This window comes from Dryobates pubescens, chromosome 16 (assembly GCF_014839835.1).
Source record: "Dryobates pubescens isolate bDryPub1 chromosome 16, bDryPub1.pri, whole genome shotgun sequence".
Classification (NCBI taxonomy): domain Eukaryota; kingdom Metazoa; phylum Chordata; class Aves; order Piciformes; family Picidae; genus Dryobates; species Dryobates pubescens.
Window position 1 is genome coordinate 4,159,723 of NC_071627.1, and position 18,928 is coordinate 4,178,650.

General features: G+C 60.1%; 1 protein-coding gene across 2 annotated transcripts; it reads right to left on the reverse strand.

The window, feature by feature from the left end:
* Positions 1–1,016: 1,016 nt before the first annotated feature.
* Positions 1,017–8,013, reverse strand: CXXC5 (CXXC finger protein 5). 2 transcript variants are annotated; one of them, XM_054168404.1, is made up of 2 exons: positions 7,175–8,013; positions 1,017–1,199 (listed from the first exon to the last, which is right to left on the reverse strand). In XM_054168404.1, the coding sequence occupies exons 1-2, from the start codon at positions 7,958–7,960 to the stop codon at positions 1,158–1,160; spliced, it is 828 nt and encodes a 275-aa protein (XP_054024379.1). In that variant the 5' UTR covers positions 7,961–8,013; the 3' UTR covers positions 1,017–1,157. The 2 variants fall into 2 exon arrangements, with proteins under 2 accessions (XP_054024379.1, XP_009901454.1); XM_009903152.2 differs by having other exon boundaries at positions 1,017–1,202.
* Between the last annotated feature and the right edge of the window lie 10,915 nt (positions 8,014–18,928).

Sequence of the window (18,928 nt, forward strand, 5' to 3'; positions counted from 1 at the left end):
AGGGAAGGGAAGGGAAGGGAAGGGAAGGGAAGGGAAGGGAAGGGAAGGGAAGGGAAGGGAAGGGGTTAGACCTTCTTCCAGAGGTTTGAATGGCGAGGAAAAGGGACACTACATCGCTTTAAACATATCCTCATTTATAAACATGAAGTTGAAGGCATTCTAGAAACTATTCCACTCTATTGGGCTGATGGGAAAGAATCAAATCCATTAAAAAAAAAAAGAAGAAAAGAAAAGAAAAGAAAAAAAAAAGAAAACCAAACCAAAACCAATAAAAACCAAAAGCAACCAACAAAAGAAAAACCAAAAGTATAAATGAGGGTGCAATTAAAAAGGACTGTGCTAAATTACAGTAGTGCTTATTAGTAACTAGATTCCCAAAGGTTACTGTAAATTTACATTCCCTACACAAGTAACTGCATCTTTCACACAGGAACAACATCAACACCAAAAAACACAGAAAGAAACTGATTGTCCATACTCTGTCTATTGAGTTCTTGGTATTTTACAGATCCATTTCCTGTCTGTTTGTTAATTTCTTTCTTTATTTGAAACGTCTGGTTTGTGGTTTTGTCGTGGTTTGTTTGTGGGTTTGGTGGTGGTGGTTTGTGGTTGGTTTTTTTTTTTGTGTGTGTGTGTGTTTTTAATTGTTATTATTCTTCTTATTATTATTCTTTTCATTATTATCTGAATGATGATTCTTCTTCTTTGAAAAGCAGTTCAATGTCTTGACTAGGACTCGAAGGTGTTAAAACAAACACACACCAAAAAAAAAAAAATAATATATATATATAAAAGCAAAGGGGGGGGAAAAAATAACAATTAATAAAGAAAAAAGTTTTAAAAAAAAAAGAAAAAGAAGAAGGAAAAAATGGTTTAAAAAAAACAAAAAGAAGAAAAAAAATGTTTTAAAAAAGGGGAAAAAAAGGAAAAAAAGAAAGAGAAAAAAAGGGGAAAAAAGGGGGGGGGGGGAAAAAGAGAGAAAATTTAAGAAGAAGGGAAAAAAAAAATGTATAGAAGGAGGAATGAGAAATATTTTTGGTTCTAAAGAGACACAGGTGCATCCATTCATTTTCAGCCAAAAAAAAATCCCTTGCCTGAGACAACACAAGCAAGCAGTGACATTGCACTTGGATGACAGAGCTTTGGGATTCCCGTTCCTACTGGAACCATCTGAACGCGGCTCCTGTAGGAAGCATCACCTTCTGGAAAGGAAGAGAGACACAGGGATTGGGGAGGGGGGGGAGGGGGGAAGGAGGACAACAGAAGAACAAGAAGGGACAAGGCGTTAGGTCGGGGCCGGCACTGGGGTTGTGCATCATCCCCCCCGCAACCCCCCCCCAGCCCTGCATCCCAGTCCCCGGCCCCGGGGCTCAGCGTGCCGTAGGGACCGCACAGCCCGAGGTCCCTCTCCAGGGGCCGGAGGGAGCCGGGGTGTCCCCTGGCACCAGCTCCCCCCTTCCCAGGCTGGGCGGCTCGGGCATTGTTCCCGTGTCCCCGCCGCGGCCACGACTTCCCCTCCGGCCGATAGCGAGAGCACAATGGCCCGGAGCGGCCACCCCCCGGCGCGGCCACCCCCCTCGCTGCCAGCCCCCTCGCTGCCAGCCCCCGGAGCGGCCACCCCCTCGCTGCCGCTGCCGGTCCGCTCGCCCCGGCCCGACCGACGCCCCACCGACAGCAGCCTCTAGGCTCAGGAGGTCATGGAGGGGGGAAACTGAGGCTTGGGCTCATCGGCCCCAGGAGCTGCTCAGGACACAAGGGGACATCACCACGCTGCTGCTTGGCCACCAGGAGCAACTGTCCTCAACAGAACAGAACAGGGCACCACCGGGGGCATCACAGGGGAAGGAGGAATGAGTCCCACCAGGCTACATCCCACACACAACAAAGTGGTCAGGGCTTGACTAGCTGAGTTAAAACAACCTGGCTTTGGCTGGGAGGATGCCCAAGCAACTTTCTGCTCCTCCTTGGAGTAGGGCAGCTTTAGGCTGGACATCAGGAGGAAGCTCTTCACAATGAGAGTGTTGAAACCCTGGGACAAGGCTGCCCAGGGAGGTGGTTGAGGCCCCATCCCTGCAGACATTCAAGATCAGCCTGGAGGTGTCCCTGGGCAGCCTGCAGGGGCTTGGACAAGGTGACCTTGAAGGGTGCCTTCCAGCCCCATGTGCTCTGAGAAGCTGTGTGCACAGAGGAGACCTCTTTGAAGCCACCTCCAGGAAAGGTGCTGTGGGGCAATGGCCACAACAGCTCCGTGGTCCCCTGGAAGAAGCTGGGACATTTCCCAGATGGATATGGGGTGGGAAGCTCACACAATGCTCATGAGACCATGGGTGGGGTATGTAAGACCCACGGTGTCCCTCAATGCCAACAGTCCCCAGGCAAGGCCAAGCCCAGCCTGCCAGCGCCACACCAGGAGGATGTGCCTCAGCCACCCTTCAGCTCCTGCATCTCCAGCAGGCAAGGGGCACCAAGGGGGAACGAGCCACAGGCATGGGGGCAGCAGGTTGGGCAGTCCCAGCAGCAGCTCTCCCCAGCAGCAGCTCCCAGAGCAGAGCCTGTGTGCACAGCCAGGGCATCCCATGGCGTGTGCCAGCAGCCAAACCCATGCCACGTTCAGGTCCCTAACCCCACGCAGCAGCCAGCCAGCTCCCAGCAGGTCCTTTCCTTGGATCAAGACACTCACCAAGCTTCAGCAAGAGACTAGGGCAGAGACTTCTCCTGTCCCTGAGGGACCCCAGTGTGCTCACAGGCACCATGACCCAAACATGGGCCTTGGGCAAGGGGAGGGAAGCAAAGGGCAAGGATGGGCAAGAGATGGTGGTGCCCAGACACAGGGCTTCTCCTCCAGACACAGCACCACCTCCTGTGTCTGGTCCTCTGGGCAAATTGAGCCGAGGCTGTCAAGGAGCAGGGAACTGCAGGCATCACCACCTCCCCAGAGATCCCTGCCTTAGGTAACCAGGCTTCTGAGGAAGACACGAGTGCCAAGGAAGCACAGGGCTGTGGCACAGCATGGCATCCACGCTGGATCCCACCCAAAGTGCTGGATGCAGGTCTGCTGGGCCAGAGCAGCAGACTCACCAGCAAGGGCCATCTGCCCAGCTGCAGCATTCCTGGAACAGGCTGCCCAGAGAAGTTGTGGACAGCTCATCCCTGGAGGTGCTCAAGGCCAGGTTGGATGAGGCCCTGATCAGCCTGGGCTGGTAGGGGGTGTCCCTGCCCATGGCAGGGGCTTGGAACTGGATGAGCTTTAAGGTCCCTTCCAATCCAACCCGTTCTAGGATTCTGTGATACCAGGAGAAGGGAACAAGGGGAGAGGGGGCTCCTAATGGGCCTGGAAGGTTTGATACAGGTCATCTTAAACACCTCTGCACCTTCACTATTACAGGCAGGTGGACAACCAGCTCCAGAATGGATGCCCAGGGTGGATCCCCCTTCATCCCCATGACCACAGAACAGTTTGGGCTGGGAGGGGCACTCTCAGAGCAGTCCAAGCCCACTGCTGTGCACAGGGACACCTTTCACTAGATCAGGTTCTCCATAGCCCCATCCAGCCTGAGCTGCAACCCTTCCAGAGTTGGGGCACCCACAGCTTCTCCGTTCAGTGTCCCACCACCCTCACCATGAAGCATCTCTTCCATGTGTCCAACCTAACCCTGCCTTCTGCCATTTTCATCACTGCTCCTTGCCCTGTCATGACAGCCTTTGGTGCAAAGTCTCCATGAGACTGCCAGGAGCATAGCAGTGACCCTCCCAGCAGCAGCCAGCTGGGGCACCAGGGCTTCTCCAGATGGAGGACAGCTCTGTGGAGTCAAATCCTGCCTGCCTTCCTTCCATGGCCTTTGTGTGACCTACAGCTCCAGATACAAGCCCAGGGTGACCTGTCCAGGACTGGCCACCAGCACCCCCCCATGGCATCACCCTGGGTTCCAGGGGCTGGCAGAGCCTCGAGGAGCTGATCCCTGATGGGTTCAGGGCTGTGCTGCTGCTGCCTGCTCAGAGCACCCAGCCTGCCTCACTGTCTTAGAGCCTCAGCTGGCCACCACCACAGCAGGACACCAGAGGCTCTGCAGATGTGCAGCTCAAGCCTCAGGGCAGCAGAGGGATTCAGCCCTGGGTTCAGCCTGGGGTTTATGCCACCATAAAGGTTTAATTCTAATTTATCTTTTTCTTTAGCTGGCCGATTTTAGATCCATGCTCAGTCACAGCTGCAGCCCCTGGCCAGGCTCTCTGAGGACATTCCAGGCTGGCAGACAGGAGTGATCCCTGACCATCCTTCTCCTGGGCCTGGGGAGACCTTCTCCAGAGGTCCCTGCAGAAGGGGAGGATGGCTTCACAAAGCCCTGTGAAGCTTTCAGCCCCATGTAAAGGCCTCTCAATGGCTCCTCCTGTCCTAGCATCAAGCACTATGTTGTGGGGGGACCTCACCAGTAGCCCATGGAGCTGGCAGCAGCTCTGTGTCCTGCCCACTGCCACCTCCACACAGGCCTCCACCACAAAGCCAGTGGCTGCCCTAGGGTTGGGCCCAACACAGCACATTGCTGAGGGTGAGGTTTAACAGCCCACTGACCCAGGTAACCTTGGGACAGCAGCTGGGGTCCCAGTAACCCTGTCCCAGTCACATACAGCCACAGTCCTGCTCAGCCCTACCAAGGTCAACACACAGCACAAGTGAGAGAGGGGAGGACCTGCTCCAAACAGGGGATGGGAATCACAGAATGCTCTGGGTTGGAAGGGACCTCCAAAGCTCACCCAGTCCAACCCCCTGCACTCAGCAGGGACATCCTCCACCAGAGCAGGTTGCCCAGAGCCCTGTCCAGCCTCCCCTGGAATAGCTCCAGGCATGGAGCCCCAACCAGCATCCTGGGCAACCTGTTCCAGTGTTCCAGCAGCCTCCTGGTGCAGAACTTGTTCCTCACAACCAGTCTCAATCTGCTTTTCTCCCATTTCAGACCACTGCCCTCATCCTTTGCAAACAGTCCCTCTGCAGCCTTCTTTAGCCACCTTCAGGTACTGGCAGGCTGCTATTAAGTCCCCCTGGAGCCTTCTCTTCTTCAGGCTGAACACCCCCAGCTCCCTCAACCTGTCCTCACAGCAGAGCTGCTCCAGCCCCCTAACCATCTTCACAATGCCCTGGAGTGACCCACACCTGCCCAGGCATCCAGGCCCATCAGCACATCCCTGCTCAGCCTCAGCCCACCTCTCTGGTGCCTCCCAGGAGGGCTGGGGACCCATCTGTGGTGGGGCCCAGCTCCATCAGAGGCAGAGCCCTGTTTCAGTGGCTTCAATTTCTCAGGCAGCCCGGGGATGGGGAAAGCAATCACAGGGGTGACCATTTGATGGGCTCCCAGCACCATTCATCATCCCCAGCTCCTGCCCAGCGCGGGGAGAAGGGAGCAACTCCTTCAGCCGCCGCCAGCTCCGAGCCTCTTGACCTGCTTTAGGACTCTTTGGAAGAGATGAACTTTTTTTTTTTCCCTCCCCTCCCCTCCTCCCTTTCTCCCTTTTTCCAGATCACTGACTCAGCAAATTAGAACAAGAATATAATTTAGCAATACAGAGGCTTTTGAAAGACACAGTCCCCCTCTCCTCATCCCCACCAACCCAAACACAGCTCCTGCCTCTCCCCTCGCCCTCCATCCGGAGCTGGTGCTAATTGAAAAACCTGGAACGTGGCTAAGGAAGCAGGGGGGGGTGTCTCTTTGGGGTGACCAGAGGATGGGCAATGCCCTCCTGCCAGCTGCTACCCCGGTGATGGTTTAGCCTCTGCTTGGCTCTAGGGATGCACTCACAGGCACAGAGATGCACAGCTGAGGGTGGGAGCAGCTCCCTCCCTGAGGGACCCAGCAGACAGGTCTCGGCCCAGAGCACTGCCAGAGCAGTGTGCCCACAGCCTTGCACCCAGCCCTCACCCATGCCACCTCACACCCAGCCATGCCATGGCCCTGCCTGAATTCCAGGCCCATACAGCAACCTTAGGCACTGGGCTTTGCTTGTGACCCCACACAGGAAGCTGGGTGACATCTCCCTGGCAAGGTGGCACCTCAACCCAACAGCAGCTTGCTGAGGCCCAGGGCAGCACCCATCGGGTGGCTGTGGTGGCAGTGACAGTACCAAGTACCCAACTACCACAGCAAAGCCCTCCAGCAGGGGACCTGGGCACCCCCACACTTGGCCAGTGTGGCAGCAGCAGAGGTGCTCACAGCTCAGCTGGGTGCCAAAGCAGGGACCACTGCTGCTGCCACCAGGAGATCTGGCTGGTGCCTCATGGGCTCATCCTGGCCACCCTAGGCTGGTGCAGGGAGGCCCAGCACGGCCACAGCACAGGAGATGCTGCCCAGCAAATGTGCAGCTGATCACCACCCAAACCCAGGGCCTGCTGAGCTGGGAGCAAAGAGTGAGCCAAAGGGCTGGGCCCCAGCAGCATCACAACCATGGCTTCCACCATCACCCACTGCCCCCAAGCTCTGCCCTGAAAAGCCATCTCCTGCCTCCCCCTATGCTCTGCCCCAGCTGCTGGGCCAGAAGTTGCTGCCTGGGTCAGGGAGCTGCAACTTGCCCAGGCCAAGAGACCACAGATCACAGGATCATAGACTGGCTTAGGTTGGAAGGGACCTTAGAGATCACCTACTCCAACCTCCCCACCACGGGAAGGGACACCTCTCAACAAGACTCAGCTGCTCAAGGCTTCATCCAGTGAAGCTGGCACTGTCTGTATTTCAGATGTTATCTCCAGTTACGGGGAGCCCTTTCTCAGCCTCACAAATCCATACAACAGGATGTTAGGGGTTGGAAGGGACCTCCGAAGATCATCGAGTCCAACCCCCCCTGCTGGCACCGAAACTCGAGCAGGGACCCTGCCCAGGCCTGCCAAGGGAGAACGAAACCCAAAGCGCCTGGGGACCCCCCGGGGGAGCAAAGCCCAGCCCTCCTCCCCCGGCCAGCCAACCAACCAACCAACCCAACCCACCCCAGTATGTGTGGGAGGGCAGAGGCTGGAAGCACCGGGCAGAGCGCACACCCCTCCCGGGAGAGAGCTGTTAACGAGGGGGGAGGGGAAAAGGGGGGAAGAATAAAAGAAGTAAGAAGTACCAGGCGGTTTTATTATCTAGGGCACGATCCGAACCCAGGAGCGCGGCCCGAGGAGGGGTTAGGGTGCCTGAGAGGGGCCGGTTACCTCCAGTGCTGCGGAAGGCTTCTTTTTGAGTTCTTCACATTTCCTGAATTTGCAAATCTGGTGGCCAGTTTTGCGGTTCCTACAACTGCTGCACTGCTCGCAGTTTATCCGGCGGCGGCAGGGCGGGCACATGCCGCATCTTTTCCGTTTCTTTTTCCCCGAGTTGATGGCAGATGCCAACTCGTTCTGCATGGGGTACTCTGCCAAGCCGGCCATATGGAGAGCGCTCTCTGCCAGAAAGACGCCGGCAGGGGTCATGATGAAAAGGCCTGGGTTGATGGGAAAAGCCCCCAGGTAAGGGAAATCGGAGGGGCCGTTCATTGTCTCTGCGGCCGACACCGCCTCCATGTCGGAGAGCCCAGTCCCGTGCTCGCTGGCTAGGGGGAGATGCTCCTGCACCACGCGTTTGAGCATCTCTGTCGACTGAGCGAACTGCTGGAGGGCGAGCTGTCCTTCCGAGGAGATCTCCGACACCCGCTCCAGTTTGCTCAGCATGCTGGAGAGGCTTTTGTGCTTTGAGGTAGAGTGACTTTTATCCACGGCCGCCTCGCCGCCGTTCACTAAGGGGTTGCCCTTCTCCGAATGTTCGCTCCCCGAGCTGCTGCTGCCAAAGGTGGAGTAGTGGGAGAGCGGCCGGGACTTCTTAAGACTTTTGTTCAAAGGTTCACTTATGATCCCACTTTTGTTCCTCCTCTCGGAGTTGACAGGGGGCTGAGAGTCATCTTGGTTAGTTTTTTCCGTCTCTGGCTTGTTCCCAGCGTCTTGATGGGAGCCCGAGTTTGACATGGTGCCCAGAGCACGGCCGAGCAAAATACCCCAAAGCGAAACAAAACAAAAAAAAAAAAACCCCAAACCCCCCCCCAAAGAAAGAAAAAAAACCACGACCAAAACAAGACCCCCGAACCCACCCCCGAGTGCCAAGGAGAAAAAAAAAGAAACCCAAAAGATTCCCCCCCGAAGCCCTTCTGCTAGCACCAGCCCGCCAGCCACCGGGGGAGCCTCAGACGGGAACGCTCCTCAACGGGGCGGCTCCTCCCGCGCCGGCTGCGGAGGACCTCGGCGGGGCTCTCAGAGCAGGGACATGCTCTGCGGCTCTGGGACACACCACGCGGCTCTGGAAGGAGAAAAGAAAAGCGAGTGAGAGCTGGCAAGAGCCGACGGAGCTTTTCAAAGCGGCTCTTCCTCTCCCCCTGCCATGAAAAGTCCTCAGCGCCGCGAACAAAGAAACTCCAGGGGACGGACCGCGCTGGAGATCCGTTCCGCTGCGCTTTCAAAGGGTCACCATCCAGACAGAGATTGGGGGGTCACTGGGGAAGTCCTGGCCTGGGAGCAGTGGCACCCTGCTGCTTAAAGGCTCTCGGTGCCCAGCTCTCCTCCCCCCAGGGACTGAAGCCCCATGCAAGTCACGGGGCTCATCTCCTGCTCTGCTCCAGCGGCGTGTGGCCCCCCACGCCGGATGGACGGCAGGATGCCCCTGGCCAGTAGTTGGAGCTCATGTGAGGGGCACCCAGACCCCATCCTGGGGCCATCTGTGTTCCCCCACTTGGGTGCCATGGAGGCAACAGGCTACAGGGCTGCACACTGGCTCCCACAGCCTCCCTGGGTGATGCTGGTCACCCAGCTCAGTCTAGGCTGCATCACTCACCCCCTTCCTCCTCCTTCTCTTCTTCCTACTGGACCCTTTGTTGCCAGGCCAGGGGAAGGAAGCCACAAGGGGAGCTGCTGTGTCCACCTTTGAGCCACACAGGGAGCCACAGCATCCACCTTCGAAACCCATCATGAGCTGCAATTTCCACCTCCAAGTCCCATGTGGGGCTGCAGCGTTCACTTCCAAGCCCCTGCTGCATCCCCCTTCAAACCCTACAGGGAGCTGCAACATCCACTTCCAAGCTCCATGAGAAGCCACAGCATTCACCTCTACACCCCACAGGGAGCTGCAGCGTCCACTTCCAAGCCCCAGTGCTGACCTCCTGCCGCATCCAGCATGCCCTACCCACATTCCCACCACAGGCACCCAGCTGGAGCTCAGTAGAGCCCCTCCTCGGTGCTGTTCCCTGCAGCAGGGGAGATGCCACCATGCCTGGGGTGGCTCTGGGGCATCTGGGCCCAGCGTGGCTGCAAAACACTTGTTGTGAAATTCCTTCTCCTCCCCTCCCGAGCACGCACGCACGCACAGGCACCGCCGGAGTAATCAGGCTTTAGAGGAGAAAAGCTGCAGGGCTTAGCGGAGCAGGAACCCACGGCCCCACCCCGGCAGCAGCTGGGGGAGGGCAGCACCCGCAGGAGGCCCCTCGCCTACCCTGCCCCTCCATCCTGGCCCTCCCTGCAGCCTCCTGCCTGGAGAGCCCGGGCAGGGACGCAGCCACGAGTGGAGAGCTGCGCTGGGGCTCCAGCTCCTGTCCAGGGGTGATGAGGCAGATGGAGGGGCAGCCCTGCACCCCCCGCAGCCCGCTCATCTGTCACCTCTCATCTCCCCTTCCCCACGGCTGAGCAGCGACTCAACCCCAGCAACCCCTCTGCAGCCCAGGACCCTGCCCCGCGCCGCGGGCACGGCGCAGGCACCGCCGCTAAAACGCTGCCTGGGGAAAGGTGCCCACAGCAAACAGGGTGGTGCTGGCAGGAGAAGACAGCCTGTCTCAGCCCGGTGCCAGCGCTGCTTTGCCTGCAGAGAGCCCCCCCCCCCCGCCCTGGCGCTGAAAACCGCTTGCTTCAGCTGCTGCGGGATTTAAGATGCAGCGCAGATCGATGCAGGGCTGGGGCTCCAGCCTGCGGCTCGCCAGCACACGTGGGCAGGGCAGGGCCGGGCTGCGGCGGCAGGATCAGACCCATGCCCTGCCCCGAGCGCCGTGCCCCGCGCCGGGCTGCTGGCCAGGCTTGGGGGGCAACCCTGACTGAGTGCTGGGGTGTTGGGTGAGCTGCTGGTGTGCTGCTGGGGCAGCCATCCCCAGCTGCGGGAGAGAATCAGTGAATCACAGGATCATAAAGGTTGGGAAAGGCCTCTGAGCTCATCCAGTCCAACCAGCAACCCAACCCCACCATGGCCACCAAACCATGGCCACAGGGTTCTGGAACACCTCCAGGCATGGGGACTCCACCACCTCCCTGAACAGCCTGTGCCAGTCCCTGACCACTCTGGCAGCAAAGACATTTTTCTCCTCCCCTGGACCAATTCAGGCTATTGCCTCTCCTTCTATCACCTAAGACTAGGGAGCAGATCCTGATTCCACCTTACTGCAACCTCCTCTCAGGGAGCTGTAGAGAGCAATGAGGTCTCCCTCAGCCTCCTTTTCTCCAGGCTGACCACCCCCAGCTCCCTCTCAGCTGCTCCTCCCCAGCCCTGTTCTCCAGACCCTTCCCCAGCTCTGTTGCCCTTCTCTGGCCCTGCTCCAGCTCCTTAATGTCCTTCTTGCAGTGAGAGGCCCAAAACTGAACCCCGGATTCAAGGTGCATCTTCCCCAGTGCCCAGTCCAGGGGCACCATCCCTGCCCTGCTCCTGCTGCCCACACCACTGCTGCTCCAGCCCAGGCTGCTGGTTGCTTTCTTGCCCACCTGGGCACACCCTGAGCTCCTCTCCAGCTGCTGTCACCCAGCACCCCCAGGGCCTTTTCTGCTGGGCAGTTTCCAGCCCCCAGCCTGGAGCCTTCCTGAGGTTGTTGTGCCCCAAGTGCAGCACTCAGCCCTCAGCTTCATTAAACCTCATCCCACTGACCTCAGCCTCCTCTTCTCCACACTAACCACCCCCGGCTCCCTCAGCTGCTCCTCCCCAGCCCTCTTCTCCAGACCCTTCCCCAGCTTTGCTGCCCTTCTCTGGACCTGCTCCAGCAGGGAGGTGGGGACCTGTCCCTGGAGGCGTTAGGAGGGGTCCCACCTTCAGGCCCCGAGCTGGGGGTGCCGGGGCAGGGCGGGCAGGAAGAGCTGCGGGCAGGAGGATGTGAGATAAAGCCTCCCGGTGCCCTTATCTGGCGCCCGCCCGCGGCTGCCTTTCCTGTGCCCCCTGCGCCTCTTCCGCCCGCCGGGCAGAGCAGGAGCCGAGAGCCGGCCTGGCTGGGCATGGGATTTGCCAGCCGTGCCCACCTGAGGCTTAGCTGCCACACCAAGGGGGTCCCCCCTCCTCCAGCCCCACAGCACACTGTGCCGTGGGGCTGGAGGCGGGGGGAAACCCCTTGGTGTGGTGAATGGAAAGGGCAGCAGCCAGGGTCATCATCTCCATCACCAGCTGTCTGCTGGTGCCACCCTGCCACACCCAGAGGTGCCAGCAGCTCCAATCTCCCCCACCAGTGGCAGCTTCCTCTGAGCAGGGCGAATGGCTGCAGAGCCTGGAGCGTGGCCCCAGTGCTGCGGTGGGTGGCAGTGCAGGATGAGGCCACCCCACCCCACCACTGCCCCAGCCACCACTCTGCCTCTGCCAGCTCCTGCCCTCCAGACTCCCAGGGCCAGCGGGCACTGTCGCCATGCCAGGTGGAAAGGGTCTGCCCCATGCTGCCTCCCCTCCAGGGACCCCAGGACCCGCTTGCTGGGGGCCTGCCTGGCTAATCTGCACAAAGGGGGGGAGGGGGAGGGAAGGGGGCTGTGGCCCCCATGACCCCAACACGACGGGACCACCCAGAGCAGCAGGTATCTCAGCTGCTCCTGGCCCAGCCCCTGCCCGCTCGGGTTGCTAATTGCAGCGGGGGGAGGAATTAATGATCTTAATCCCTTCTTTATGACTGACCCGAGCAAAGACTGCCAGGGCCCCCCCCCGGCCCGGCCCGTTGCTGCCCCTTTGCTGGCCCCCATCCCCTGGGGAAGCCGCTGGGCAGCGTCATCTGGGTCCCTGTCAGAAGGTGCTTAGTCCAGGCGGCCGCATTAAGGGGCACGTGACGGGCTCCCTCGCCCGGCTCTTTGCACCAGGCAGCTTAGCAGCCTGGAGGGATGCCAGGGTTCAAGGGGACACCACCAAGGTCGGGAGGCCCCAGCCCAGCTCTGTAAAGGACCCTGCTCCCCGCCCTGCAACCCCCCTGCCAGGTACAGGCTGAGACCACAGGGCGTGATAGCCATGTGGCCCAGGGATCCGAGTGAGCAGCACCCAGGTGAGGCTGCACTTGGGTGTCACCTGCTGCACCCTCCCTGCTCCCATCAAGACCCACTTCACACAACCACATCATGGGCTGGGTTGGAAGGGACCTTAAAGATCAGCCAGTTCCAAGCCCCTGCCATGGGCAGGGACACCTCCCTCCAGCCCAGGCTGCTCAAGGCCTCATCCAGCCTGGCCTGGAACACCTCCAGGCAGAAGGCAGCCACAGCCTCCCTGGGCAGCCTGTGCCAGTGTCTCCCCAGCCTCACTGCCAACAATTTCTTCCTCATCTCCAGTCTCAATCTCCCCTCTCCCAGCTCAAAGCCATTGTCCCTTGTCCTGACACTCCCAGACCTTGTCCAAAGTCCCTCCCCAGCTCTCCTGGAGCCCTTCAGGTACTGGAAGGCTGCTCTGAGATCTCCCTGGAGCCCTCTCTTCTCCAGGCTGAGCAGCCCCAACTCTCCCAGCCTGTTCCCATAGGGTCAGTGCTCCAATCCCCTCACCATCCCACTTCCATGGGTCACCCCAAAACCCTCCACCATCCCAGGGTGGTGGGGTGTAGTGAGGCAGCATCACTCTGTCATGGTCCAGGCCGTAGAAAGGGTGTTCTCCTCCACTCAAGGCTTCCCCGGGAGCTCAGCCCAGCACCATCCCCCATTCCCTCTTTGCTCTGCCCTGGGGCTCCCTGCATCCCCACACGTGAGCTGACCTCAAATGTTCCTTAACGACTGCAAAAAAGTCAAGGTTGCAAAAGTGTCTGTGGTGGTCCAGCACCCGGAGAACCCCCCCGCAGCAGCTGCCGGGCTGAGCTGCCCTGGCTGCAGGCACCGTTTCCCGGCAGCGGGGAGCGGGTCAGGCGTGTGGCTTCCCGGAACCAGCTGCCGTTCCCAGCCCGCTCCCCCGTGCGACTTCACCGCGGCGCCGGGAAGCCACCAGCCTCTGCCGACGGGAAAGCTCTCTCTTATCTTGGAGAGGAAACTTCTGCTCCCCCTCCGTCTGAAACAAATCAGCCTCCTCCTGGAAGCGCGGCCGGCCGCTCAGCCCGGCACCGGCACCGGCACCGGCACCGGCACCGGCACCGGCACCGGCACCGGCACCGGCACCGGCACCGGCACCGCCTCCACGGGAGAGGAAAGCAGCAGAGCCGCAGCCCGGCAGCTCCCGGGCACCAGAGACAAAGGAGAGCGAAATTCTGCTTCAGCCTCCTCCCTGGGCGCTGGGTGGGCACCAGGGGCGACGGCTTTGTCTGCCCGGAGCGCAAAAGAGAGGACGAGGACGGAAGGGACCCCGGCGTCTTTTCACCCTCCAGCCAGGCCCTCATTGTCCCCTCCGCAGGGTTTTTGTCACCGCTCCCTCCCCCTCGCCGAGCGCCCACCCGCCCGGCACGGCCCCCGCCTCCCCGGCACAGCCCCGGTGATGGACAGATGAACAGACGGGCAGATGGACAGAGGCAGCTGTGCCACAGGCAGCGCCAGGGAGGGCACTCCGCACTCTCCGAGGCGTCCCAGGAAGGCTGCAGGCTGAGGGAGGCTGCACCTGGAGCTACCTTCCCTGCTGGAGGTACCACTCAGCCCCAGAAAACAGCCAGAGGTGGGCCCCATGCCCCTCAACACCCCTGGCCAACAGGACCTCGGGGTGGCCAGAACTGGGGGTGGGAACAACATGTGGGGAGTCCCAAGGCACTAGTGGGGCATCCTAGTGTCTGAAGCACATCTTGGAATGAGAAAAGCCAGCAGGCAGAACAGGCCCAATGCTGTGCAGCACCATCATGGGGCCAGCTGCAGCCCAGGTCAAAGGCTCAGGAGAGCAAACACCACCAGAACAAGGTTCAGAGCAGCTCTAACCCCAGCAGCACAACACCCAACTCAGCTCCCAGGTCCCTCATTCCCACAGGGCAGTCAAACCTGTTGCCCCCCTCCAGAGGGCCACTGAAGTCTGGTGGTGATGTCTCATCACAACCTCAGCACCTCAGTCAGGTAGCAAAGGGCTACTGGACCTTCCTGACCCCACAGGGAAACACCATCAAGTCTTGAGCTGCCAAGGACTCAGCCAGGTGAGAGGCAGCCATGGGGACTGCTGGTGGGCAGAGGCCCCATGGCACCATCACCTCTGGGGGGCTGCTAGTGCTGGGGGAGGAGAAGCTCAGCAGGAGCCAGCAGGGAGCACTTGCAGCCCAGAGAGCCAAGCAGAGCCTGGGCTGCAGCAAGAGAAGTGTGGCCAGCAGGGGAGGGAGGGGATTCTGCCCCTCTGCTCCACTCTGCTGAGACCACAGCTGGAGCCCTGGGTCCAGTTCTGGAGCCCCTAGGACAAGAAGGGTCTGGAGGTGCTGGAAGGTGTCCAGAGCAGGGCCAGGAGGATGAGCAGAGGGCTGGAGCTGCTCTGCTCTGGAGACAGCCTGAGAGAGTTGGGGTTGTGCAGGCTGGAGAGGAGAAGGCTCCAGGGAGACCTTCTTGTGGCCTTGCAGGATCTGCAGGGGGCTCCAAGAAAGCTGGGGAGGGACTTTTTGGGATGTCAGGTAGGACTGGGGGGGATGGAGCAAAAGTAGAAGTGGGGAGATTGAGATTGGATGTGAGGAAGAAGTTGTTCCCCATGAGGGTGGTGAGAGCCTGGCACAGGTTGCCCAGGGAGGTGGTGGCAGCCTCATGCCTGGAGGTTTTGAAGGCCAGGCTGGATGTGGCTGTGAGCAACCTGCTGCAGTGTGAGGTGTCCCTGCCCCTGGCAGGGGGTTGGGACTGGCTGAGCCTTGAGGTACCTTCCAGCCCTGACAATTCTATGACTCTATGATTACAACTCTGTCAAAAGCAGTTGTGGAACCAAGGGGACCCAAGAGAGGAATCGAGCCACAAAGACCCCAGGCTGAATATCCCTGCAGTACACCCACTGAGGAAGCACCTGGTGCCTGATAACCAGGCACCCTGAGGCAAAGGCCAGCCTTCACCTACCACTGTTTGCAAGTCATCATCTCTGCGAACCCAACAGCCTCCAAGCTCTGCTCTTTGAATCCATCCTCCCCAAAACTGGTCCAACCAGAAGACTGACTCCTGGATTCCCCATGGAAGATACCATCACCCACTGCACTTTCTGCAGACACCAGGCCTGGGGGGGATTTGCTGGGCTAAGGCTCACAGGTTCACCAGCCAGAGGGGTGATGGGTGGCCAGAGGAGTCTCTGGAATGGAGACAGTTCATCTCCAGTGCCCCACAACATCCTTCCAAGGGCCACCGGTGGCAGCAACTGTGCTCATCTCTGCTGCTGAGGTGGCACTGAGGGATGTTAAGAAGCCAACTCCTGAATTAAAAAGGCTATGGAAGATTAAATGCAGCATCTGGAGTTAGCCCTGGAAGCAGATGGTGAATCATCATGGCACGGAGTGGCTTTCACCCGGCTCCTCCTTGCAGACAGCCACACTGCGCTGCTGGGGCCTCCCAAAAGCAGCTCTGGACACACACAGAGCCTGGCTAGCAAGGGCCTGAAGCATGTCCTGCCGAGGACAACCTCCAGGCATGGTGTGGTGGAGCCTTGCTGCCTACAGCAGACACCCAGCTGGTCAGGCAGGAGGTGATGTCACCTCCCCAGGTGGGCTCCCTGCCCAGGGCTCCAGCAAAGGTGGGCATTTTCCTGGCTGCTGGTGGCTTTGCCCACACAGCCCCATGGCTGCTGTGGGCTTCCCCTCCTGCTGGGCACCCAGCTCTGGCAAATGGACTCCAGCAAACGCACAGTCACAGAATCACAGAAGGGTGGGGGTTGGATGGGACCTCTGAACACCATCCAGCTCAACTCTCCTGCTAGAGCAGGATCACCCAGGAACACATCATCAGCATCAGTGTGGTCTGGACAGGACAAGGGGCAGTGGACACAAAGTGGAACCCAGGAGGTTCCACCTCAACATGAGGAGAAACGTCTTTGGTTGTGAGGGTGCTGGAGTGCTGGAGCAGGCTGCCCAGAGAGGCTGTGGAGTCTCCTTCTCTGGAGGCTTTCCAGACCCACCTGGATGTGTTCCTGTGTGACCTGCCCTGGGTGACCCAAAGGCAGGGGGGTTGGACTCGATGACCTCCCTCCCAACCCCTACCAGTCTCTGATTCGATGACTTCCAAGCAGGTTCCCACCACGGAGAGGACAAGATGTCTCCAGGAGCACCACATCCCTCCACCTCACCCTGCAGCCGGCCTTGTGCACACCCTGCTGAGCTGCCACAGCAGGATCCACGGCACAGCCACAGCCACCACCGAGGACCAGCCTCCTCCCGGGGCCACCTGACGCCGGCCAGCCAGGAAAGGTGGCGGTGTCCTGGCCGCGCGGGGCGGTGGCTGCGGATGTCAGGAGCCTGAGCTGTCCGCCGAGCGCTGGCTGGGGACGCCCCGCCGCTCCGCTCCGCACGGCTCGGCGCTGCCGCTCGGCGCGGCCGGGGCCCGGCGCTGCCGCTCGGCGCGGCCGGGGCCCGGCGCCGCCGCAGATAACGCGATTGGAAGCGTCCAGCCGAGCATTGCAGGGCTGCGGGTGCCCTGCGGACAGCGCCAACCACCTCCTCCCCTCCTCCGCTCGCCCAGCTGCTGCCCAGCGAGCCGGGTGACAGCCACGCTGCTCAGCCCTGGGAGGGAGGAGGGGGTGGAAGAGGGGGAAGGAGAGAGGCGCCCCACCTGCACACCCCACCAACCCCCCAACTGCTTCCCCCGGTTTCGGGGGGTACGGGGGAGGCTTGGCAGCCTCCGCGCTCATCCATCCCCTCCTGTGCCAAGGCTGCGCCAATTCGCTGCCCAAATCCTAAAGCGACTGTAACTAAAACCCACCAGATTGAGCCTGGGGAAGGGCCCCCCCTGCTTCTCCCCCCCTCCAAATGGGATTGAACAGATCCGCGCTCGCAGGAGCCCAGCTCGCAGCCAGGCAGCAGCTGACATTCACGCGCCGTGGCACGGCTCTGCCGCTCGCCCACTCCCCCCCTGCCTTGGCACCACGGCGCCCAGCGCTGCCCCCCCCGCCTTTCCCTCCCCCCCCCGGAGCTGCCACATCACTCCCAGCCCAGCACAACCCCTCTGCCCCCTACAAAGCACACCCAGACCCTCCTGGAGGGACCTCTTTGGTCCTGGTGTCCCCTCCACCGGTGGTAGTCACCAAGGTGATTTCAAGGCTGCGATGTCCAGACCGGGTGGAATGGCCCAAGGATGTCTGGGACAGGTGCCAGCACCAATGGGCATCCCAGCAGGAGCCCCAAGAGCTCCTGGGCTGCAGGAGGCCCAGGTGAGACTTTGTCCCAGGGGCACCCACACACAGCCCATCAAGGCCAAGCTGAGATGTGTGAGTGCCTCCTGCCACAGACCCCCATCAGCCACTTGGGGTCTGACCCTGAACCAGGTCACCAAGAGACCCAGCTGCAGGCACCCAGCTCTGGGGAGTTCATGAAACACAGGATATAAAGTAGTAGGTGCAGCCACATGGGAGCATTTCACGACAGAGAGCCCCAAAATCCATCAGTGCCACCTCCAGTGGTGCCCAAGCCCTCTACTGCCACCTCCAACAGTGCTCAAATCCATCAGCACCACTGACCACCAGGTCAGAGTATTTGAGCTGGATCATTAATGGGTGGTGGAGACCCCCAACTCTGGTCCTTCATGATGAGACCCCAATGCAAGTGTGGCAGGGCAAAGCTGACAGCCCATGCCAGTGCCCCACAGACCAAGCAAGCACAAGGAAGCAAAGCAGAAGACCTGCAAGGAAGGCCTCTGAGGGCTGCAGAAGGCATTTCACAGCTTCACAGACTGCATCAGGTTGGAAGGGACCCTCCAAGGTCACCTTGTCCAACCCCCCTGCAGGCAGCAAGGACATCTCCAAGCAGAGCAGGCTGCCCAGGGACACATCCAGGCTGATCCTGAATGTCTGCAAGGTCCTCAACCCCCTCCCTGGGCAGCCTGTTCCAGTGTCTCCCCACCCTCACTGTGCAGAACTTCCTCCTGATGTCCAACCTAATTCTGCCCTTCTCCAGTTTCAAACCACTGCTCCTCGTCCTATCCCCATCAGCCCCTTCTGAACAGTCCCTCCCCAGCCTTCCCTTCAGGTGCAGGAAGGCTGCTCTAAGGTCTCCCTGAAGCCTTCTCTTCTCCAGGCTGAGCAGCCCCAACCTCCTCAGCCTGTCCCCATAGCAGAGGTGCTCCAGCTTCCATCTGAGAAGCATCTCCACCGCTCACACCAAAGCACCGTGCGGGGCTGGGTCCTCACTGCTTCCACGGCAGTGCGACCCCCCTCGGAGCCCCCCTGCAGCATGAGCCCTGCGGGGGGCGCTGCGGCGGGCAGGGAGGTGGCCGTGCCACGGGAGCGCCGCCGGGGCCCGCCCGGGGCCGCCCTGGCCAGATGTCGGCGAGGATGGGAATAATCCCCTCCTCCCGCGGCAGGATTCGGGTCGCCCTCGCCGGGGCTTTATCCATTGTCTGGATCTGTCAGGGGTTGTTATTTTTGGTCAGCGCCGAGTTTTGCTTGGCCCTCTCCAGCAGGAGGGAAACGGAGAGGAAGAGGAGAAGGGAGGAAGGCTGCCGGGCCAGGGCTTGGCTTGGCAGGGAGAAGAACAGCTGAGCTTTGGGAGGGGAGCCTGGGTTGGGATCCTCCCAGCCTCCCAGCCCCTGCTGAACCAGCCCAGGTATCTCAGCCTCCCCCGGTGCCCAGGGCAGTTGTGCCCATTAAGTCCAATGGACTGGGGAGGCTCCAGAGGTTAT

What these genes read in the sequence shown, in the direction of transcription:
- CXXC5 (XM_009903152.2), bottom strand. Translation starts at nt 7,960, where the DNA reads ATGTCAAACTCGGGCTCCCATCAAGACGCTGGGAACAAGCCAGAGACG. An exon ending in AGCCTTCCGCAGCACTGGAG is followed by an intron (nt 1,203 to 7,174) that starts GTAACCGGCCCC and finishes CTTCCTTTCCAG; the next exon opens with AAGGTGATGCTTCCTACAGG.